Source organism: Canis lupus, chromosome 6 (genome assembly GCF_003254725.2).
Source record: "Canis lupus dingo isolate Sandy chromosome 6, ASM325472v2, whole genome shotgun sequence".
In the NCBI taxonomy this organism is placed as follows: Eukaryota; Metazoa; Chordata; class Mammalia; order Carnivora; family Canidae; genus Canis; species Canis lupus.
In genome coordinates, this window is record NC_064248.1 from 38,988,710 (window position 1) to 39,010,353 (window position 21,644).

General features: G+C 65.3%; 3 protein-coding genes across 12 annotated transcripts; 2 read left to right on the forward strand and 1 right to left on the reverse strand.

Moving 5' to 3' along the window:
* Window positions 1-66: 66 nt before the first annotated feature.
* IGFALS (insulin like growth factor binding protein acid labile subunit) lies at window positions 67-13,111 on the forward strand. The gene is made up of 2 exons (XM_025417004.3): window positions 67-10,106; window positions 11,131-13,111. The coding sequence occupies exons 1-2, from the start codon at window positions 9,944-9,946 to the stop codon at window positions 12,930-12,932; spliced, it is 1,965 nt and encodes a 654-aa protein (XP_025272789.2). The 5' UTR covers window positions 67-9,943; the 3' UTR covers window positions 12,933-13,111.
* A 503-nt stretch (window positions 13,112-13,614) lies between these two features.
* NUBP2 (NUBP iron-sulfur cluster assembly factor 2, cytosolic) lies at window positions 13,615-16,210 on the reverse strand. 7 transcript variants are annotated; one of them, XM_025417009.3, is made up of 7 exons: window positions 16,073-16,210; window positions 15,589-15,707; window positions 15,196-15,502; window positions 14,532-14,686; window positions 14,313-14,423; window positions 14,120-14,189; window positions 13,615-14,016 (listed from the first exon to the last, which is right to left on the reverse strand). In XM_025417009.3, the coding sequence occupies exons 1-7, from the start codon at window positions 16,086-16,088 to the stop codon at window positions 13,871-13,873; spliced, it is 924 nt and encodes a 307-aa protein (XP_025272794.1). In that variant the 5' UTR covers window positions 16,089-16,210; the 3' UTR covers window positions 13,615-13,870. The 7 variants fall into 7 exon arrangements, with proteins under 7 accessions (XP_025272794.1, XP_025272796.1, XP_025272795.1 ...); XM_025417011.3 differs by having other exon boundaries at window positions 15,304-15,502; window positions 16,073-16,203; XM_025417010.3 differs by having other exon boundaries at window positions 16,085-16,108.
* Window positions 16,211-16,391: 181 nt separating this feature from the next.
* On the forward strand, window positions 16,392-21,611 carry SPSB3 (splA/ryanodine receptor domain and SOCS box containing 3). Of its 4 annotated transcripts, none has more exons than XM_025417008.3 (7): window positions 16,392-16,551; window positions 17,347-17,484; window positions 19,829-20,012; window positions 20,091-20,278; window positions 20,362-20,464; window positions 20,556-20,681; window positions 20,879-21,611. In XM_025417008.3, the coding sequence occupies exons 2-7, from the start codon at window positions 17,359-17,361 to the stop codon at window positions 21,217-21,219; spliced, it is 1,068 nt and encodes a 355-aa protein (XP_025272793.1). In that variant the 5' UTR covers window positions 16,392-16,551; window positions 17,347-17,358; the 3' UTR covers window positions 21,220-21,611. The 4 variants fall into 4 exon arrangements, with proteins under 4 accessions (XP_025272793.1, XP_025272791.1, XP_025272792.1 ...); XM_025417006.3 differs by having other exon boundaries at window positions 16,411-16,551; window positions 19,834-20,012; XM_025417007.3 differs by lacking the exon at window positions 16,392-16,551 and adding an exon at window positions 16,737-17,188 and having other exon boundaries at window positions 19,834-20,012.
* Window positions 21,612-21,644: the final 33 nt, after the last annotated feature.

The following is a 21,644-nucleotide window of genomic DNA, read 5'->3' on the forward strand; positions in this document are numbered from 1 at the left end:
GTCTGGAAGACCATGCTTACCAAAGCAGGGCCACAGGGCAGTCCCCTTGTCCCCTCGGCACTGCACGGAGACTGCCGGTGTCGTCCCCTCTCCTCCTCCCCTGGGCCCTGTGTTATCCTCTTTACAAGATTTCTGTGTTGACATGGGGCCAAGCCCCACCCGGGCTGGCACAGTGCAGGGCTCATTGACACCGCGCCCCTGCGCTGGTGGCCAGGGCGATGCTGACGATGGGGCTGGGTGTCCGGGGACCCCGAGCTCAAGGCCCACCGAGGCCTCTTCGTCCCTGAGAAGCCTGGCCTGTCCTGGGCTGTTCACCCACCCACTGCCCCACCGCGGGCATCTTGCTGCCGCTGCTTGAGGTCTAGCCCCCCCACCCTTGCTCCTGAGATCCTGGCCTCGGTCCCTGCACCGCTCCGCTCCCCCTGCTTGTGTTTGAAGAAATCTGCACTGTACCGGCCGGGAAGCAGCCATCTCCTTAGGAACCGCAGGCCTGGCCTGGGCTGGGGGAAGCCAGGGAACAGACGAGCCTCGGGGTGCAGTCAGACCCAGGGCACGACGGGGCAGGAAGTGGGGGGAAGGGGTGTTCCCAACGGCTCATCTCTGAGTCTGGAGGTCTTCCTCTGTTCTGGACATTGTCCAATGGGCTCTGACCTGAGGAGGCTCTGCAGACTCAGATGGCTCCCAGTTAGCACTTCTCTAGCAGAGGTGCCCGCCACCGCCCTCCTGCCTAGATGTCCTCAGGTGGCCGAGGTCGCGTGTCCAGGTCCTGGGTGGGCCTCGGTGCTGTGTGGCTGGGAAGCACAGTCATTCTTGTCCAAGGCTGTTGACCCCCTCCATGGAGCTGGAGCTCCCTCAGGAGTGTCATAGAACCTTCTAGATGCTTCAGTGTACAGCTCTGTGCCACCGCATGTGTGGAAGTGCAGTCATTTCCTAGTCGGTTGCCAGCTTGGTGCTCCAGGGTCTTGTTGAAGAATCCTTCACGTGCTCAACTGCGTGCTTCGTGTCCACCTGCCCTCCTACAAGTCCATGCGGTAGTGACCCACTTGCTCCTGTTGGGAGCCCCGCTAGGTGTCCCTCCTGCTCGCGAGCACCGCCAGCCGTGGGGAGCAAGTGCCCAGAGGTGCAGGCCTGTCCTGTGGCCCGTGGTGCCCGTTACCACAGCTTTAGGATAATTCTTCATTTCCAGAAAGGGACACAGCCCAGCTTCGTCCTTCGGGCGAGTCTCGGCCGTGTCCTCACATGCACATAGTATCTGTGGCTGGGGTTGGGCCTGGCATAACATGACACCGCATTTCTGGGCTTCTTGTGACAAGTTTCAAGTTCTGAGCATACCACCTGTCCTGCATCAGGGTCGCCAGTGCGTTCTGTGCTGCTAAAACCCTACTGCCGCCGGCGCTGGTGTCTGCACGGCCCTATAGTTGCAGGACATGGTCCCCGAGGCAGCCCTGGCCTCAGACGCGGCCGCCACTCGCTGGACGGTCCAGAGGGCGAGGTCGGGGCCTGGAGTGCCAAGCTGCGCCCTTCCCGGAACACGGCATGTCACCCTCCTGACATGGACATGGGCAAGCCTGCATCAGCCCTGGGATCCCTGGCCACGCAAGTGACCGTCCCCCTTGGGTCACAGCCTCCACATTGACCCCAGTGCGGGGGGCTTCCGTGAGCGACAGCATCCTCCACGCCGTGGGAGCACCCAGGGATGGACCACCCCCCGCACGGCACCAGGGGTCGGGACTGTGTCCCTGGAGGCTGTGCTCTGGATTGGCTGCCCCCATCCTCTGTACGTTGACGCTGTTGCAAACAGGGTCACTGCAGGCAGCTTTGTTCCCTGGAATCTGCTCAGCCTGGGCAAGCACCCTGGGCGAGCTCCGTGTCCTTCATGAACCTTCTGTGGTCCTGATGCTGGGACTTCTGCCCCTGGGGCTCCTGTGGTGCAGGGAGGCAGGCGGGGCAGCGGCCCGTGTCCCCAGCCTCCTCGATTGCACCTTGCAAGTGCTGTGGCCAAGGCTGAGCTGCTCTGCCGTCCTGCCCTCATGGGGCTTCTGTCCTGGCGGAGGGCACGGCTGGGCAGCAGCAGGGCCGTGGCGGGGCAGGCCCCGCCGTGGAGGGCACGTGAGCAGCAGCTGACGGCTCAAAGGAGCGAATCTTGTCCGCAGCAGCGGACAGGTTGCAGGAGGACCTTAGCACCCACCTGAAGACAGGTGTGGGGGGTGGGGGGCAGCCGTTACCAGCAGGTCTCTGCGTGCCCGCGGGACGGCCAGAGATGAAAGGGTTCCCAGCCTTGTTGGGAGTGCGGGGTTCCCCGGAGACACACAAGGCCCGTGGGCGGGGTCTGGGCAGGTGGAGGCCAAGCTGCCTGTGAAGCCCCCCAGGGTGGAGGTGGCAGGCAGAGGAAGGTCAGGGTCGGTCCCGGCTGGAAATGCACCCGGGGGTCACCGGGCGCTGGGGGAGCTCGTGGGGCAGCAAGGTCAGGATGTCGGGGCTCTGGGGAGGTGCCAGGAGGAGGGGACAGGAATGCGGGACACAGGTGAGGCCAGAGGTCACCGCAGATGGGCCTGGGTGTCCTCATGTGGCCTCCGGTCTGGTGGATCCCGCGCAGGTGCACCCTGGGGTGAGCGACGACCAGCAACTGTGTGTTTCTTCGGAAGGTCGAAGAAGGAAACCCCTACGCGGCTGCTGTTTGTTCTTCAGCCACTTGGGCAGGCGGTTTTCTTTCTAGCCTTTTCTTCTTCCTTTTTTCCCTTTAGGGATTTGAGAGAGAACATGAGTGGGGTGGGGGGGTGGTGCAGTGGGGTGGGGGGTGGTGCTCAGCAGGGAGCCTGACATGGGGCCCGATCCCAGGACCCCGGGATCACGCCATGAGCTGAGGGCAGACGCTGTACCCACTGAGCCACCCGGGCACCCCTTCCTCTTTTCAAAGACCTTCAGGCATCTCCACCCCTCCACGGGGCTCGAGCCCACAATCCCAGGATGTGTCACACGCTCCACTGAGCCAGCCGGTGCCCCTTTCTTCAGAAGGGTCCGTGGTGCCCCCCGCACGCTGACCTCTTGCTGTGGCGCCTGCTTCTCAGCTCCTGGTGGGGAGGGTATCGTCTTTCTGAGCAAGAAGGTGGAGCGGAGGCACACGCAGGCGGCCAGCGAGGAGCCCTGCAGGGGGGCGAGGGGACTTCTGTGCTCGGCCTCCGTTGTGTCTTCCTGCCACGGACACCCCCTGCCCCCTAGGGCTGAGCACACGGCCTGGGTGCTGGCGGCTCGTCTCCTGACCGCTGCCCCAGGCCCTGCTGCCCCTGGAGCTGGACCTGCACCAAGTCCCTAGGGCCCTGGGACCTGTGCTCCTGGGTGGGGTCCGCTCTTGGACGTGCCCTGCGTCACTCGCCAGTCCCGGTGTGGCACGTTCCTCGCCAGCTGTGAAATCGCTCAGATTTCAGTGGCGACCGCGCTTTACCAATCAGAACCTTCAAAATTGTTTACTATGAGGTGAGGTTCACGACTGTGCACCGTTCAGGGCATTGAGCACATTGTGAGGTTGTGCCACACGCATCTCCCCCCAGGAACCCCAAACTTTTCATCACTAATCTGTCAGGAAAACCATAAAAGGTCTCTCCTGGCCCACCTACTTCTACGGATGCGGGTTCCGAGTGGGGGCAGGGCCCCCGGACGCTCCCAGGGCTCTGAAGCATGAGCCCATAGCAGAGCAGAGGTGGGGGACCGGCGCATCTGAGGTCCCACTGTGACCAGTGTGTGGTGGGGGGGGAGGACCCCGTCTCTTTCCTCTCCTTCCCCAGCTCCTGGAGAGGCCTTTAGCTGGAACCTGACTTGTCAAGAGGCTTCTGTTGAAGCAATGAGTGACCCCGCCTGCGGGAATGGGCAGGGGCGGCCGGCAGGCACTGGGGCAGAGCAGCACTGCTCTATGCTCTCCCCTAAGTAACAGCGTAATCCATAAGCTGAAAAGAAAATACGTGATATAGCAAGGAGAGTTTTTTTAATTAAAAAGATTTGAGAAGGGCAGCCCGGGTGGCTCAGCGGTTTAGCGCCGCCTTCAGCCCGGGGCCTGATCCTGGAGACCTGGGATTGGGCTCCCTGCGTGGAGCCTGCTTCTCCCTCTGCCTGTCTCTGCCTCTGTCTCTCTCCCCCTCTATCTCTCAGGGATAAATAAATAAAATATTTAAAAAAAAAGATTTGAGAAAAATGGGGGGTGGGGGGTGTGTGACAGAGGGAGAGAGCCTTAAGCACTGTCCCTGGAGTGTGAAGCCAGATGCAGGGCTTGATCCCACAACCCTGAGATCATGACCTGAGCCAAAACCAAGTCAGAGGCTTAACCGACTGAGCCACCCAGACGCCCTAGTAATCGGAGGTTTTAATTCTCCCTAAGAGCTAGATGGCCTAGACGGTGCATCACCAAGGACACAGGGCACACTCCCCACAACCCAACCGCGTGGCCTTTTCCAGTACAGCCTAGTGGAGGCCAGGCAACAAGTCATTATGAATTTTAAAGACCAAAACCCGAAGTACGTTCACAGACTCCAGCACTTGGGAGGAACAAATCTCTAAACAGACCACGAGCCAAAGGGTTTCACTGGAAACCACAGCAACGCCGCTGGGACCCGCCAAAGCCAGGGCCTCACGCACCTGCACGGCAGAGGAGAGGCTTCTCCCTTAAGAAACGAGAGCCAGGGAAAATTAACAAGGCAGGAAACCACAAATGCTGGAGAGGATGTGGAGAAAGGGGAACCCTCTTACACTGTTGGTGGGAATGTGAACTGGTGCAGCCACTCTGGAAAACTGTGTGGAGGTTCCTCAAAGAGTTAAAAATAGATCTGCCCTACGACCCAGCAATTGCACTACTGGGGATTTACCCCAAAGATGCAGATGCAATGAAACACCAAGACACCCGCACCCCGATGTTTCTAGCAGCAATGTCCACAATAGTCAAACTGTGGAAGGAGCCTTGGTGCCCATCGATAGATGAATGGATAAAGAAGATGTGGTTTATGTATACAATGGAATATTCCTCAGCCATTAGAAACGACAAATACCCACCATTTGCTTCAACGTGGATGGAACTGGAGAGTATTATGCTGAGTGAAGTAAGTCAATTGGAGAAGGACAAACATTATATGTTCTCATTCGTTTGGGGAATATAAATAATAGTGAAAGGGAATAGAAGGGAAGGGAGAAGAAATGTGTGGGAAATATCAGAAAGGGAGACGGAACATAAAGACTCCTAACTCTGGGAAATGAACTAGGGGTGGTGGAAGGGGAGGAGGGCGGGGGGTGCGGGTGAATGGGTGACGGGCACTGAGGGGGGCACTTGACGGGATGAGCACTGGGTGTTACTCTGTATGTTGGCAAACTGAACACCAATAACAAATAAATTTATTATAAAAAAAAAACAAAAAACGAGAGCCAAGGGCAAACGAAATGCAAAGGAGGTAGAAGAAAACAGATCATCAAGATAGAAAACAGAAAACCCAAAAGTTAGTTCCGTGAAAAAGCTCACGAGGGTGACAAACCCTCAGTTACAGCCGCCAACAGAGAAGCACAGTGGCCGAAGGCCTGCAGGGAAGCGGGTGCAGGATGCCACCGCTGCCCGCGGAAACGACCTTTGGGGCCCCTCCGGGACTGCAAGGAAAACCACGCGGCCGCTGCCCAGAAGGGCGCGGAGACTCACCCAGACCCAGAGGGACAACCTGAATATTCGACCTGTAACAAGAAATTGAATCGATGCGAAGTCTGAAGTCTTTGTGCGGACCAAGGGCTGCCAGAGACACCACTCACGCGCTTCCAGAAAACTCCGGACATGTCCCCGCTCCTCCTGCCAGGCAAGCGTCGTCCCGACCCTAAAGCCTCAGACGCCTCGGGAGAAGACGAGGCATCAGTCTCGGGAGCCTGGATGTAAAACTCGTAACAAAAGGCCGCAACGCTACGCACCAGGAGCAGGTGTTTGTCACAGGAGTGCCGGTCGGCTGCACGTCCAGAAACGAACACGCGGCCCGTCCTCGAGGAGGGAAGGACGATACCTCAGGGTCGGCTCAAGGTGCCGTGTGAAGGTGCAAGTGCCCCAGCGGCAGGTGTGCTCGGGGTCAGCGCCCGCGGCCATGCTTCCTCCCGCGGGCCCGGGGCGGCCCACAGCGTCCTCCCTTCGCCTCGCGCCTGCCCTGAGGCCCTTCCGCTGCTAAGGACCCTCTTGATGACAGTGGGTCTACAGTCTCGGCCAGCGGGTGAGCAGGCACGGGGCGGGGTGAGGATGGCTGTCCCTTCGACAGCATTACTGTCACATGTCAGAGTCCACGGGGATGGGCCTGATCTCAGCTCTAAGACCCCTGTCAGCGCTGGGCCCGTGCGCAGGGAGGCGCGGAGCAGCAGAGGGCAGGATGCAGGCCGAGGAGGGGGCAGAGGCGTCCTCAGGGCAGAGCCCGGGGCGCTGGTCCCGGGATTCAGGGTCAGCGAGGAAAACCCACTGCATTTCCAGGGCTGTTAACAAGCTGGAAGCGAAATCAAGATCCCAATCACGGTAGCACGAAGCTAATAAAACTCAAATTATTTTGTCGAAAATAGTGCAAGAATTTTTTTTCTAGATTTTTTTTTTTAATTTGGGAGAAAGCGAGAGTGTGCAGCACATGAGCAAGGGGGAGGGCCAGAGGGCGAGGGAGCAGCAGGATCCCCGGGGAGCAGGGGGCCCGACGTGGGGCTCGATCCCCGGACCCTGGGATGATGACCTGAGCAGATGCTTCACCAACGGAGCCCCCTGGGCGCCCCTGGTGCAAGATTTACACAGATGACGGAAGTAAATGGGAAGGTGCTCCCCATCCCTGGGAGGAGACCGGTGGGGGGGGGGTCTGGCGTGAGGCTCACCCAAGCCACGAGCCTGAGGGAAAAACACCAACGAGCTGCACTTCATCCAAATACACAGCTGCACTGTAAGAGACAACGTACCTTTTCTTTTTGTTGAAGGAAGCTTTACCCCGAGCACGGGGCCGGGCAGGGCCTGGACTCGGGACCCCGAGGTCGAGACCAGAGCTGAGGTCAGGCGTCGGTCCCTTACCCAGGGCCCCCCAAAAGGCGGTATTTTGAAAACCTGGGTAAGCCACAGCCCGGGAGAAATTGCTGCAAATATCCTATCTGATAACCCGTCACCCCTAAAGCCTTGGAAAACAACTTAGAAGCAAGACTTAGGCCCCCTCCCCCAGAAGGCGGGGCAAAGGAGCCGAACAGTCGCGGCCAGAGCGACATGGCACGGGGACAGCCGGCGCGTGACCGACCATGGCGTAAGCAGGCGAGGACGTGAAACCGCCGCACTGCTCGTACTTCCCAAAACGTTATCTAAGTAGTTTTGTAAGAAGCTGCACGTAGCAGCAGCCGGCTCGGGAGCGCGAGGCTCTGTCGGGCGCAGATGTGACTTACACGTAAAACCTACGAACCGTGAGCCCGCAGTTCTGCTCACACGAAGCTACCCAAGGCACGACACACGTGCACCCGAGAGTGGAAGGTCAATGCTCGTGGCCACGTCTGTGGGGCCCCCGAGTGGCAGCAACCTGGACGCATGTCACCTGGGCTGCCTCCCCACCCACCCCGCTGGAGCACAGCCTGGACCGTGTACCTCATGCCTGTGGCCGTCTCAGGGGACACCTGCGGGTGAGGGCACCCACGCGGCTGCGCCACATGCGGAGCAGAGCAAAGGACCCAGCGGCAAGGAGGGCCCCTAACTGCCATCTAGCAACGAGACCCTAACAACAGTGCAGGAGGCAGGCGACGGCAGGAGAGCCAGGCAAGATGACGTCGGCTGGGGACACGGGCTTGGGCGTGTTTTCCACGCAAACCGCAGCACAACCCCGACCCCCACCCCACCCTGGCTTTGGTTCAGACGCTGGTGGGCTGCTCGGCCCGGAAGGGAGGGACCCCCTCCCCACCCTGGGGCTTGGGGACAGGCCACCGGCCGCAGTGAGGGGACCCCGGGGTGCTTGGACAGCGTGTGCTCGGTCCCTGTGCCAGAGCGGCGGGCGGCCATGGACACCAGCCGGAGCTGGGCCCTGCCACCTTCACGGCCTGAGGCCTCCGCTCAGCGCCATGTGGGGCGTTGGGGACCGTGAAAATGGGCGGAGCCCGAGGTGACGGGACAGTGGACAGGCTCCGGCCGGTGCAGGGCCCCTGCCCGCATCCTCCCGACACTTGCTCCAGGCCGTGACCCTTCAGAACCATGACTCACGGTGACCCAGGTGACCCAGGACGACAAGTCGGCGACAGCCCGAGGGGCCGCACTCTCGCTGGTGTTTGACAAACACTGAATGAGTGCCACGGCCACGGGCCGCTCCCCCTTGGGGGTCGGGAACACTGGGCAGGGGTGCGGCCCCAAGGGGGTGTGACCCGCTGAGCACGCAGGAAGGCTCGGCCTCACCTGCTGGGGCGCACCTCAGGTCCCAGCACATCCACCGACACCCACAGGCTCCGGGCATGGTGTCCCCGGCCGCAGGCGGGTGAGCGCATCCTGAGACTCAAGCAGGGCCAGCTGCGGGGACGGGCCAGCTGAATCCCGCGTCACACATGCAGCCGGACCCAGGGTTCGCATGTGACCCCACGTCTGTGACAATCTGGAGCAAATGAAACCAGGTGCCTTGGGGAGCCCCGCAGGTGGCCAACTCCCTGAGTGGTCAGGCTCCGAGGGGCCCGGGAGGCTCCAGGGTCCCTCTGGGGGGCTGGGGGCAGCCCCAGCCGTGGGGAGGGCTGCAGCGCGGGGGCCCTGCCGGGGTTTCCAGAATGAGCCCCGTCCCCTCCCTCCCCACCTGGCTGAAGGCCCCGCAGGCTGAAGGCCCCGCAGGGAACGTGCTGAGTCCGCACTTTGCGCTGTGTAAACGCGTGTTTACCGTGTAAATTTCTGGGCGTGGACTTTCTCCCGGCGGATCTATAATTTCTCAGAACAGAGGCTGAGACCCGACCTGGGGATCAATCAAAGCTCGATAAAGGGAGAGATAAAGCCGCCCTCGCCCCACCCCCGCCACGGGAGCTGTGGGCCGGCGGGCTGAGGCTGGGGAGGGTGCCGCAGTCCCGGGGGGCCCCCGCCCCTCTCCCTGGGGCCCGGCCACATCCAGCCCAGCCCCCATGGGACCCACAGAGTCGGGGCCCATCGAGGTGCGGGTGCGCCGGGGTGGGGCGTGGCTGGGGGCCCTGCTGCCTGGGAACCTTCTTCCCGGCCTGACCTGGGGCCGACCTCAGGCGGGGCACCGGGCCTATGGCGGGGTGGCCACGGCCCCACGGGAGCTCCAGAGGCCGGGCCGCGTCCCCAGGCAGGTGGAGGCTGGTCCCAGGGCCACAGGACGGCTCCCCCAAAGCCAGGCCTCTCCGCTCCTCCCGGGAGGGCTGTGCGGGGGAAAGCAAACACAAGGTGGCCGCCCCGGTGTTCCTAGAAGAGGTCGGGGGGAGGAGGCGCGGCCAGACACCAGCTGACCCTGAGGTCCCAGGAGCCAGGCTAGGCCAAGGCTGGGCCGGGCCTGGGGAGTCCTCACAAGGACCCCACCCAGGCTGTTAGGAAACGGGCAGGGGAAGGAGGGGGGGGTCAGCGTGCCAGGCTCTTCTCCTGCTTAACTCCCACGTGGCCATCTGCTGAGGGGAGGTCCCCCGCCGCTGCCCCAGGGGCCCCTATGAGGGGCAGGAGACCAGCCAGACGAGGGGACCTCCTCTCCTGGCTTCCCCCAACCCGTCTTGAGCCTCCCAGCCCAGCAGACTGCTCCAGGGGACACCCCTGTCCCCCACGGGCCTGCCGCCTGGCTCTGCCCCGCCCAGTCCTGCAGAAGGATGGCTGGGGGTGACCACCGGGGCCTCGGAACCGTACCCGGCCCACCTTGAGCCCTCAAGGTAGCTTCGGGGTGAATGCAGCCCCCCAGGTCCCCCCTGCGCCGTCTGCATCCTAGACACTTGGGGCCGATGCTGGCCGCTGGGCACGGGAGGGTTAATGGAATCGGGGCCAGTCGGGCTGGGCTGGGCTGGCCGGCCACGGGGTGCTGGCTGCCCCGGCAGTGGGGAAATCAGAGGGCAGGCGCAGCCGGCCCCAGCAGAAGCATCCAGCTCAAGGCCTGCCTGCGCTCCGCCCCGCAGCCGGATGGCCCTGATCAGAGGTGAGGTGCCTCAAGGGCCCTGGCCCCTCACTCGGGGGTCCCAACCCTGTGCCCCCCGAGCCCTATGGCCAGGGGCAGCCCCAGGGAAGGCTCAGCTCAGGGCAGACCAACATGGCAGGCGTCGCGGCTGAGGCGCTGCCTAGGGATGCACCCTTGGGCACCTCTCTGGCCCCAGGGCCCATCTCTTCACACCTCCGCCCTGGGGAACCCTTCCCTAGGCTGGGGACTGCTGCCCTCGCAGCCCCTCAAGGCCAGGCCATGTCACCCCATCCCCCTCGGGGCCCAGCCCCATGCAGGTGGGTGTGGGGCATCCTCTGGCCTCATCCTGAGCCCTCCAAGGGCAGGGACAGGCCCAATGCGGTGGGCAGCCCAGTGATCCACGCAGGTTTTGGGGTGCTGTTGGTGTGGGGCCCAGTGTCCTTTGTCCCGGAAGGCCCCTGCCTCCTGATGAGTTGATGGCGGGGAGTCCCGTCCGCCCCACTCTACCCCTCCGCCAGCGCCAAGCTCCGTACCCGGGTGTGAGGTGCGCAGGCCAGGGAGCACATGGGTGAGGGCCCCCCAACCGGGGAGCCGAACCGGGGCAGCCTGACCTCAAGAGCACGGAGCACACGCCTGCTCAGGCCTGTTCCAGAATGTCCACTCCCCCCCAAGCCCACCTGGTGACACGGCCCCATCGAGCGTCCCCAGAGGGACGCAGACCGCCCCACAGCCAGGTACCCCTACCCTCAGGTCTCTCCCGACCTGGCGTCCTTCCCCTGGTGCACCTGCAGGCCTGGAAAGGGCAGGCGGTTCTGAGCTGCGAGAGGTGCCCATTGTCCTGCGTGGCTCCGCTTCCCTCTCAGGCGGGCAGAACACAACTCCGAGCTCCCACCTTTCTCTGGGCTGTCAGCAGGCCACCATCTCCGGTCAGGCACCACGGTCGGGAGTGGAGTTCCACGCTGGAGCACATGTGTAGGCTGTGGCCTGGAACGTTCCCAGTCTCCCTCAGCCCGGGGCTCACACTCTCTGGCCCCTGTCCCCGCAGGAGGCCCGGTCCTGGCCATGCTGCTGGTCTCCTGGGCAGCGCTGGGCCCTCGCGGCCTGCAGGCAGCAGAGCCCGGGGTTCCAGGGGCCCCCGAGAGCCTGCAGTGCCCGGCCGCCTGCACCTGCGGCCACGACGACTACATGGACGAGCTCAGCGTCTTCTGCAGCTCCCGGAACCTCACGAGTGTGCCCGATGGCATCCCGGCCGGTGCCAGGGCCCTGTGGCTGGATGGCAACAACCTGTCCTCCATCCCCGAGGCGGCCTTCCAGAACCTCTCCAGCCTGGGCTTCCTGAACCTACAGGGCAGCGGGCTGGCCAGCCTGGAGCCGCGGGCACTGCTCGGCCTGCAGCAGCTCCGCCACCTACACCTGGAGCGGAACCAGCTGCGCGGCCTGGGGGCCCACACCTTCCTGCACACGCCGGGCCTGGCCTCGCTCGGCCTCAGCAACAACATGCTGGGCCGGGTGGACGAGGGCCTCTTCCGGGGCCTGGCCGACCTCTGGGACCTGCACCTGGGCTGGAACGGCCTGGCCGTGCTCCCCGACGCCGCCTTCCAGGGTCTGGCCAGCCTGCGCGAGCTGGTGCTGGCGGGCAACAAGCTGGCCTACCTGCAGCCCCCACTCTTCTGCGGCCTGGGGGAGCTCCGGGAGCTGGACCTGAGCAGGAACGCCCTGCGCAGCGTCAAGGCCAACGTGTTCGTCAAGCTGCCCAAGCTGCAGAAGCTCTACCTGGACCACAACGTCATCGCTGCCGTGGCGCCCGGTGCCTTCCTGGGCATGAAGGCGCTGCGCTGGCTGGACCTGTCGCACAACCGCGTGGCCGGCCTCCTGGAGGACACCTTCCCTGGCCTGCTGGGCCTGCACGTCCTGCGCCTGTCACACAACGCCATTGCCGGCCTGCGGCCGCGCACCTTCCGAGATCTGCACTTCCTGGAGGAGCTGCGGCTCGGCCACAACCGCATCCGGCAGCTGCCTGACAAGGCCTTCGAGGGCCTGGGCCAGCTGGAGGTGCTGACACTCAACGACAACCAGATCCGTGAGATCGAGGCAGGCGCCTTCGTCGGCCTGCTCAGCGTGGCTGTCATGAACCTGTCTGGGAACTGCCTGCGGAGCCTCCCTGAGCGCACCTTCCAGGGCCTGGGCCGGCTGCACAGCCTCCACCTGGAGCGCGGCTGCCTGGGCCGTGTCCGCCCGCACGCCTTCGCTGGCCTGTCGGGGCTGCGGCGGCTCTTCCTCAAGCACAACGGCATCACAGCCGTGGACGAGCAGGGCCTGTGGGGGCTGGCGGAGCTGCTGGAGCTGGACCTCACAGCCAACCGGCTCACGCACCTGCCGGCGCGGGCCTTCCAGGGCCTGGGCAAGCTGGAGTACCTGCTGCTCTCGGGCAACCAGCTGGCGGCGCTGGCAGCCGACTCCCTGCGGCCCCTGCGGCGTCTCTTCTGGCTGGACGTGTCGCACAACCGCCTGGAGGCGCTGCCGGATGGCGAGCTGGCCGAGCTGGGGCAGCTGCGCTACCTGAGCCTCACCAACAACTCTCTGCGGATCTTCACGCCGCCGGCCACCGGCCTAGAGCGCCTCTGGCTTGGGGACAACCCCTGGGACTGCGGCTGCGCACTTGGTGCCCTCAGGGCCTTGGCTCTGCGGGAGCCGGGCGTCGTGCCGCGCCTCGTCCAGGCCGCGCCCGAGGGGGACGATGGCCAGCCGCCCATCTATGTTTCCAACAACATCACCTGCGCCGGCCCCCCGGGCGTCTCAGGCCTCGACCTGCGTGACGTCACCGACGCCCACTTTGCTCAGTGCTGAGCGAGGCTGGGACCGGCTGGTGGCCCCTGGGGGCAAAGTGGGCCCTCGGTGTCCCCCTCGGCAGACACGACACAGCCCCAGGGGCCTGGTCCCTGACCGATGGATGGGAGGGGGGAGGGAAGGGGCCACATACATCCTCAGGGTCCCAGCCGTAGTTTATTAAAAGCCATCTGACACAAGCGTGTGACCCCGGGGCATAGCTGGGGGTGGGTGGTGGGTGGAGGAAAGCTCTGCCCTGTGGCTGCCACCCTACAACCCTCCAAGGATGCCTGCCCATGCCTGAGGGGCGGCAGCGCCCCCTTCCCGTTGTTCGGAGCCCCTGGTCCTGCAAAGGTGGCACAGCTGGGCCCCCCCCATGCCCCTGCCCTCTCCCTCCAACCAGGAAGCATCAGTCTGTGCCCCCCTGCCCCAGTCCCTCCCGCCCTCCTGCACCTTGCCCCCTTTCCCACCCAGCTCTGCCGGCCGCCACGGGGAGGGTGTGGGGGAGGGCGTGGGAGCCGTGGGGCTGAGCCCCCTAGGGGCACGCGAGTCCTCAGCACCATGCCCTCCGCAGTCTACCTCTCGCTCAACCCAGGGGCTGCGGGGCCTAAGGGCGGCGTCACAGGCACAGCTGGCAGCTGCGGGGGCACCGAGACCCGGACAGGATGGCGCGCGGCTCTCTGAAGCATCAGGCCCGAACCACGCCGGTGGAATACGTTTAATTGTGGGCTCCTCTGAGGCCAACCGGCCCAACACCTCACAGGCTGCGCCCCACCTCAGTCACCAGCATCGTGGGCAACAGACGCCCAGGGTCTCCTGGACCCTGTGACCCACGGGGCCCCGGAGGCAGCCGGCCATGCCCTGGGGCATGCTGTTCTCTGAGGGCTCAGGCCACCCCCCCAGGTAGAACCACCCACCGCCCCCAGATGCGGGGAGACACAGCGGTGTGGCTGCCTTGGTTAGGAGAGCCGAGCGGGTGCCTGGCTCAGAACCTTCTGGGCTATGGAGAAGAGCGCGGGGAAGGCAGAACTCTTAGGGAAGTCCCTGATGAAGTCTCGCCCTTCCTCGAGACTCCCGCAGAGCTCAGGGTCCAGAGGCACGGAGCCTGCGGAGGAAGAGGGCGGGGACGGGCCGTGAGGGTGGCGGAGGGCGAGCCCGTCCTCCCGGGCCCCCGGAACAAAGCTCAGCTGCGGCCCTGACACACTCACCCAGGAACGGGACTCCGGCGAGCGTGGCCAGCTCCTCCCCGCCTCCTTGGGAGAAGACGTTGGTGCACTCCTAGGAGAGAGGTGCACGGGGCCTGAAGGACACCCCGCCCCCCCGCGCTCGGGGGTGGGTCCCTGGCTGCCCTCCCGGCCCATGGCATGCCTGACCCCACCCCGCCAAATCCTCATGACTCACTGCGCAGTGTGGGCAGACGAAGCCACTCATGTTCTCCACGACCCCGAGCACCTGCAGCCCTGTCTTCCGACAGAAGGTCAGCTCCCGCCTCACGTCCCCCACGGACACCGCCTAAGGCCCGGGAACCAGTCACCGCCGGCCGCTGGGTAACCTCAGAGCACAGCGCCAAGAGTACGGAGGGCAGACGGAGGTGCTCGGCTTTGGGAGCGGCCGCCATACCTGGGGCGTAGTGACCACGAGGGCCCCCAGGGGACTGTAGGGGCGCAGGGCGTCCACGGTGGCCATGTGCTCATCAGAGGTTCCCGGCGGCGTGTCCACGACCAGGTAGTCCAGCTGCCCCCAGGCCACATCAGACACGAACTGCTTTATGAGTGCTGTGAAGGCCCAGGGTCTCACTGGGGGCGCAGCATGCCCCTCGCCTCCAGCTGGCCTGCTGCTCGGGGGGCCTCTGCAGGCCCAGGGCCCGCCCAGCACAGCAGGGCACGCCTCTCACGGTGGAGCGGGGCACACAGCAGGCCCCCCCCCCCGCGAGCACCTCTCCCTTCCCAGCTGTGGGCTGCTCCCGCCCCATCAGACTTCCACTCAGGTCTGACCCAGGAGCTGTAATCCTCGGGGGGCCGTCAGCACCTGCACTCGGGGACACCTCAAGCTTTTGCAGGAGGAGGGGAGCTGTGGCGGCAGGGGAGCCTGCTGCCTGCCCCCCCCCCCAATTACAGGGGCTCAGTGGGGCCCAGGCTGGGCGGCCTCAGGTCTGAGCTTGGGGATGGGGGTGTGGTGACGCCAGCCTCGGAGGTGCCTCCTGTTCCCAACTCCGTGTGGGCCCGACTGTTCAGGTGAGCAGCACGACCCCTTGGGAACAATCAGCTGTCAGGGTCTCCATTACCCGAAAACCCTGGGGCGGACGGCGCGCAGCTCCCACAGGACTCCCGCATTGACTTGTGGGTGCCACGGGGGCAGCTGGGAGAAGCGGGAAGGCGGACTGCGGCGTTACCGTTCTTCTTGGGGCCCCTCCACACCACGGCCTCGTCGGGGTTCTCCAGCAGGAAGCCCACGGACATGAGGGAGATGCTCTGCTCCTGGTCCACAAAGACCGGTACCCAGCCGCCGTCACACTGGTGCACAGCCCTGCCCTGTGCCCGCAGCATGCGGGGGATGCTGGGGCCGCACAGGTCCACGTCGAGGATCCCCACCTGCGAGGAGGCAGGACGTCCGCGGCGTGCAGGGGCCGCGAGGCGGGCAGAGGCTGAGGACCGCGGTGGCTGGGCGGGGGGCTCACCTTCTTGCCGGCATGGCGCAGGGCCAAGGCCAGCTCCGCGGAGATGGTGCTCTTCCCCACGCCCCCCTTCCCCGAGAGCACGAGGAGGATGTGCCGGACGCCTGCCAGGTTTCCGGGCCCTGAGCAGGAGAGGGGGGCACGACGCAGGTTGCCCTCGCACCGGGCGCCCTAGGAGGCCCCCAAGCACCTCGCGTGGCCCTAAGCTGAGACCCGCCCTTGGCCCCGACGGACGCCAGCGCCCTCAGGGGGAAGGCCTTCCGCGGCGGTCCCGGCCCACCTGGGGAGCCCTGACTCCGCCCCGCCCGTCGTCAGCACCTGCGAGGCCGCGCACCTGGAGCTGCGGGAGTACTGCGGGGGAACCGGCGCCGGGAGCCTGTGTCGGGGCGGCCCCCCCAGCACCCAGGCCCGGTCCCCGGGAGCCCAGCGCTGCCCCCCACCCCTCCGCTCCCCTCTTCTCCGGCCGCGGTCCCGCCCGCGCGCTCACCAGCCGCCGTACCCATCCCGGACGCCGCGCCGCGCGGCTTCCGCTTGCGGCCACGCCCCCGCGCAGTGCCCGCCCCCCGGCCGTCCTCATAGGCTCCCTCGCGCTCCGCTCAGCCAATCACATCCTACGTAAGGGGCATGTAGGTTCCGGGTCCGACGACGACCGGAAACGGGCTCCACTCCGTATCAGGCGCCGCCTAGCCCCGCGCCCAATGGGCAGCCGGGCCCTCGGTCCACGGCGGAGCGCCGACCAATGGGCACGCGCGGCCTGGATTGACGGGCCCAGCCGCCTCTCCGCGGGCCCCAGCAGCGCGGCCCGCCCCCCGCCCGCCGCCGAGCCGCCGCGCCCGCCCGCGCCCACGAGCGCCGCGGGGCCAATGCAGCGCGGGGGGCGGGCTGCGGGGCGGGGATTGTTTACGTCCCGCTCCGGAGCCGAAAGTAGGTCACGGCAGCCCTGCGGAGCGCGGAGCTAGGCGGCAGGTGAGCGGCGGCCGCCCCGACCTCCCGGCGCCGCCCCCGGCCTGGCGGAACCGCTGGCGGCGGGGGCCTGGCGCGCCTTTGTTCCCGCGGGCGGCGGCGCCGGGGCCGGGGTCCCGACCTCGGGGCGGCCCTGGGTCGCGGGGAGGCGAAGGCGCTCGGGGCAGAGGGCAGGACAGGGCTCGCCCCGCCCCGGGCCGTGGCTTGGCGAAGCGCGGGGGCGCGGGGTGGGCTCAGCAGGACGGGGTGTGTACCTCAGGAACGACGCAAGGCCGGGGGGCTTCGGGACTGGTTAAGGCTTGTTTAAATTCTTACGGTTTGTGTTTCCAAGAAGTCGGCGAGGGAAGTGGGAGGAGCCGGGCGGAGGAGCGTTGTGGCGGCCCTCGGGCCTCGGGCTGGGGGCTCCGACCTGGTCTGGGGGTGGGGCCGGGAGGCCACCGCCCGGGGAGGACAGGCTGGCTGCATGACTAATGTGGGTCTGGCATGAGGAACTCGAATGGTGGAGATGCCTTTTGTCAAAGTGGACGAGAGAGCGAGATGCCCGAGGGACAGGCCGAGCCCAGAGAGGGGCCAAGATACGTGTTCAAGGGTCATGGGCATCTGGACGGTGCTCCACGCGCTCTGCACAGCTTTCGTCAAGGTGCCTGCCCGCGGGGGCAGGGGGCGGTCAGGGAGAGCTTCGGGGCCCTCGCGGAGTGTCCGCCGGGCTTGGGAGAGCCTCCACCTTGGCAGCGGGCTGAGGACGCAGCGCAGGTGCTGCCGTGGGCTTCTCTGCTCACAAGCTGGGTTTCCTTCCAGATCCTGTTCACCATGGCCAGGCGCCCTCGGAGCAGCAGAGCTTGGCATTTTGTCCTGAGTGCTGCCCGCCGAGACGCGGATGCCCGGGCTGTGGCTCTGGCAGGGACCGCGAACTGGGGCTACGACTCTGACGGGCAGGTAGGTCCTAGTGGTGGTGCCTGGCTGCAGGGGAGTAGAGGCGCCAGCGGCGGGAACGAAAGATGCTCCTCAGAGCAGAGGAGGGGCCAGGTGAACCCACGTGGCCTGCAGTAACAGGACCCCAGGACAGACACCACAGTCTTTTCTCGACTCATCTGTTTGTCACATAGCTTGGTCAGTTCAACAGAAGTTTTGTGTTCTGCTTATCCAACCCGTTTCCAAAGGTGGCAGTGGTTCCCTTGCCATGCACGCTCCCAGATGTCGTCCCCGCCTGTACACACGGATACTCCGTGTTCGTGTACATGTGCGTAGAAAGAGAACGTAACGATGTTTAGAGGCCGGGATGCCTGTGCCTTCCACGCACAGCAGCTCGAGTTCTGGGAGGCCCGGAATCCTTCAGAGGAGCTGCTGGGCGGGCTGTCTGACGCCTCTGAGTGGCTCACTGGACCGACCTCAGCCATGCCGATTGGAGCAGCAGGGCCGGGTGACCACTGGGCCTGTCACTGGGGAGGGCTCTGGATGGCCGCTCGGATCTCTGGGACCAGGACAGGGCTTGGGTTCTGCCCTGAGTCACCTTGGCTGCTTCCTGCAGGGTTGATTCTTGGGTGACCAGGCACAGCCACCCTGTATGTTGTTGCCCTGACGCACCCAGGTGGCCTAGGAGGAAGTGGTTGTCTCTTTTCTTTAGAGTGGGGTGGCTGAGCTTGGGGGAACCGCCAGGGCTTGGAGGAGAGAACTGGAGGCAGTGGCTGACTTAGGGATGTCCTGGGTCCCTTCCTAGAGCCTCCCCAAACTCCTTGCCCCACCGGCAGGAGGCCTAGGCTTGCATTCCTTCCCGCCTCTGGCTCCCACTGACCCCATGACCCAGGTGATCTGTTCTCCTGGCTGTCCCTGCCTTGCCAACTCATTGCTAGAAGATGTGGGCGGTGTTGGGGGGCCCGGGCGTAGCTCTTGACACATGTTTGTAGCTTGCCTGTCACCTAAGGGACCTGGAATCCTTGGCTGTGTGGGTAGGCGTGTCACCCCGAGCACGTCTGAAGGCCGAACACCCCCCTCTTCCCTTCTGCTCTGATGCTGCCCTATGGCTGGTGGGCGGCAGCTGCCCCCCGTGGCTTGGGAGCAGGGGCCAACCATATGGGCCTCCAGCACTCCAGTCTGAGACCCTGGGTCTTGGCCAAGTGGGAAGGGGCTGCTTCTGGGTAGCGGTGAGTGTGCCCTGGCTTTTGAGGAACCTGCATTCCACCCAAGCGCAGTGCTCTGGGCCTTCTTCCCGTCCCGTGTCCATCCTCGGCCAAGGCTTCCTGCTCCCTCAGGGCAGCCTGTGCTCCATGGCCCTGGGTGCAACAGGAGAGAAATGGGAGCATGCTCGTCAGCTCTTGTCCTGGTGGGAGCACGTAGAGCAGCAGGACAGAGGACGGAGCATGGGAGTGAAGGGGGAAGAGCCTCTCCCCCGTGGTCTAGGGACAGAGAGGCTCCACCCCATGGGAGACAGGTGCACACATCAGCTGGGGGGAGGGGGTGGGCCTTGCACCCGAGCGCCAGAGTGTGGAGGTGTGGCCAGCCCTGGCCTGTGGTGCTGATGGCTTTGCGGGGGAGAGGAGCGCCCAGGGGCGGGGAGCGGGGGTGGGCCCTAATCAGGACCCGAGGCTGCCTGCCTGCTGGACAGGGGACCAGATGTGGTCAGGATAGGAACATCTGTGCGCACAGGCAGGCCTCCTGGCTGCTTTCAGGAAGGATCTGGCTCTGGGCCACCATCAGGCCCCCCCGTGTGTGGCACATGCCGTGAGGATTGGGCCCCCTCCGGCAGAGGACCTCTTATAGCCGAAGCTCCAAGTGTCCACACAGGACCAAGGGGCTCCAGGGCCCCGTGGGGGGGGGGGTCAGAGCCACCCATGGCATGGATGACGGGAGGGCCACGGTCCAGGACAGGTGCTCGCGCCCTGCCGTGCTGAGGGGCCCCCGCTGGAGCCCGGCCGCTGCCAGGCTGCCCTCCTGGGGTCAACAGCAGACTTGGTCCCGGGCTCCGTGCTTCCGGCTGTCCAGAGAAAGAACTGGCAGGTGGCCCCTCCTGGCTGGCCGTCAGCGGGGCTCCCGTGACCGCATGGCTATGTGGGGATGGGGCGGAGCCCCTGACCCCACTCCCAGGAGGTGTCCAGGGTCCCAGGGTGGCACCGAGGAGGGTGGGGGCTGGCCGTGCGCAGGAGACCCAGGGAAGCTCTGGTCCCGTCCTCAGGGCATCAGTGCGGTTGACCCACAGGTGGCTGACCTCGGGGTGGAGGGCAGAGGGTGGAGGGCAGAGGGTGGAGGGCACGCCAGGTCGGGACAGCCAGTCCTTCTGTCCTAGCACAGTGACTCTGACTCCGACCCCGAGTCCTCGGCCCTGCCGCCGCCCATCCCCAGCGCCGTGCCTGTGACTGGGGAGTCCTTCTGTGACTGTGACAGCCAGAGCGAGGCCTCCTTGTGCGGCAGCCTGCACGTGGTGCACCGGGGCAAGGACAAGGACTGCCGCTGCGGCGAGGAGGACGAGCGTGAGCACCTGGGGGCCGGGGCTGGGGACCGGGGAGGGGCCTGGCCGAGCTGCCACAGCCTGGCCTTCACTCCTACAGATTTTGACTGGGTATGGGATGACTTGAATAAGTCTTCGGCCACTCTGCTGAGCTGTGACAACCGGAAGGTCAACTTCCACATGGAGTACAGCTGTGGCACCGCGGCCATCAGGGGCACCAAGGAGCTGGGGGAGGGCCAGCACTTCTGGGAGATCAAGATGACCTCGCCGGTCTACGGCACTGACATGGTATGCGGTCGCTGGTGGGGGGGTGGTGGGCAGCACCCCAGGCGCCCAAGACAGCCCCTGCCCACCCTGCTCTTTTTTCCTAGATGGTGGGCATCGGCACATCAGATGTGGACCTGGACAAGTACCACCACACGTTCTGCAGTCTGCTTGGCAGGGATGAGGACAGCTGGGGCCTCTCCTACACAGGTGCGTGGTGCCCCGAGGGCAGGCAGGGCTGGGGGGACCCCCGAGGCAGCCAGGCTCACCCCATCCCACTGCCCCTCCCCCCTCCCCCCAGGGCTTCTCCACCACAAGGGTGACAAGACGAGCTTCTCCTCGAGGTTTGGCCAGGGCTCCATCATTGGCGTGCACCTGGACACCTGGCATGGGACGCTCACCTTCTTTAAGAACAGGAAGTGCATAGGTGAGGGCGGCCATGACCTTGACTGGGGCCTGGAGTGTAGAGCTGGAGCCCCGGGGAGCGTCCCCAGGCTTCCCCAAAAGGCTCACCTCACAGAAACCGGAGGGCGAGGCGGCACGGGCGGGTGGGAGTCACGCGCCTCTGGAGGACATGCCACCTCGCGGGCAGCCCAGGGTCCAGCTGCGCTCCCCACCCCCCAGGCGTGGCGGCCACCAAGCTGCAGAACAAGAAGTTCTACCCGATGGTGTGCTCCACGGCCGCCAAGAGCAGCATGAAGGTGATCCGCTCGTGCGCTAGCATCACGTCCCTACAGTACCTGTGCTGCTACCGCCTGCGCCAGCTGCGGCCCGACTCCGGGGACACGCTGGAGGGGCTGCCCCTGCCGCCTGGCCTCAAGCAGGTGCTGCACCACAAGCTGGGCTGGGTCCTGAGCATGAGCTGTGGCCGCCGCAAGCCCCCCGCGCCCTCCCCCAAGGCCACGGCCACCCCTGGCAGCCCTGAGCCCCGGCACTGCCAGAGGAAGCGCTGCCGACGGACCTAAGTTCTCTTCCAGCGAAAACTGCCTTCCTGGGGCTGAGGGGGTGTGTCCTCCATCCCTCCTTTCGGGCCATGCTCCAGAGGGAGGCCTTGGGCTGAGGTCTGTCTTGGTGCCTGTCCCTCTGCTCCCCAAGGCGAGGACAGGCCCGGGAGCCTGAGTGCATCTGGCTCCCGCCTGCACCGTGTGGAAGCGGCCGCCCCGCTCTCCTGGACCGACTGTGGGCCTGGAAGGCGGCACCCAGGGGGCTGCGGCCCCGCCCATGAGGACACCCCGTTAGAGGCGGCCCTGGAGGTTGCCGCCAGCCTTGAGTTCTTTAACTTGCTTGTGCATGTCATCAGCTGCTGTCCCTCCCGCCCCAGACTGAGATGACTGTAATAAACTTAGATTTTGTGTAACATCTCTGTGGTGGCAGGACCAGAGCAGCCTGG

Coding starts and splice junctions, on each gene's coding strand:
- IGFALS (XM_025417004.3), top strand. CDS start 9,944: ATGGAATCGGGGCCAGTCGGGCTGGGCTGGGCTGGCCGGCCACGGGGT. Junction 10,107..11,130: donor CCGGATGGCCCTGATCAGAG/GTGAGGTGCCTC, acceptor CTGTCCCCGCAG/GAGGCCCGGTCCTGGCCATG.
- NUBP2 (XM_025417009.3), bottom strand. Junction 15,503..15,588: donor TGCGCCATGCCGGCAAGAAG/GTGAGCCCCCCG, acceptor GCCTCCTCGCAG/GTGGGGATCCTCGACGTGGA. Junction 14,017..14,119: donor CGCCGGAGTCCCGTTCCTGG/GTGAGTGTGTCA, acceptor CTTCCTCCGCAG/GCTCCGTGCCTCTGGACCCT.
- SPSB3 (XM_049111523.1), top strand. CDS start 17,045: ATGGTGGAGATGCCTTTTGTCAAAGTGGACGAGAGAGCGAGATGCCCG. Junction 17,485..19,828: donor GCTACGACTCTGACGGGCAG/GTAGGTCCTAGT, acceptor CTTCTGTCCTAG/CACAGTGACTCTGACTCCGA. Junction 20,013..20,090: donor CTGCGGCGAGGAGGACGAGC/GTGAGCACCTGG, acceptor TCACTCCTACAG/ATTTTGACTGGGTATGGGAT.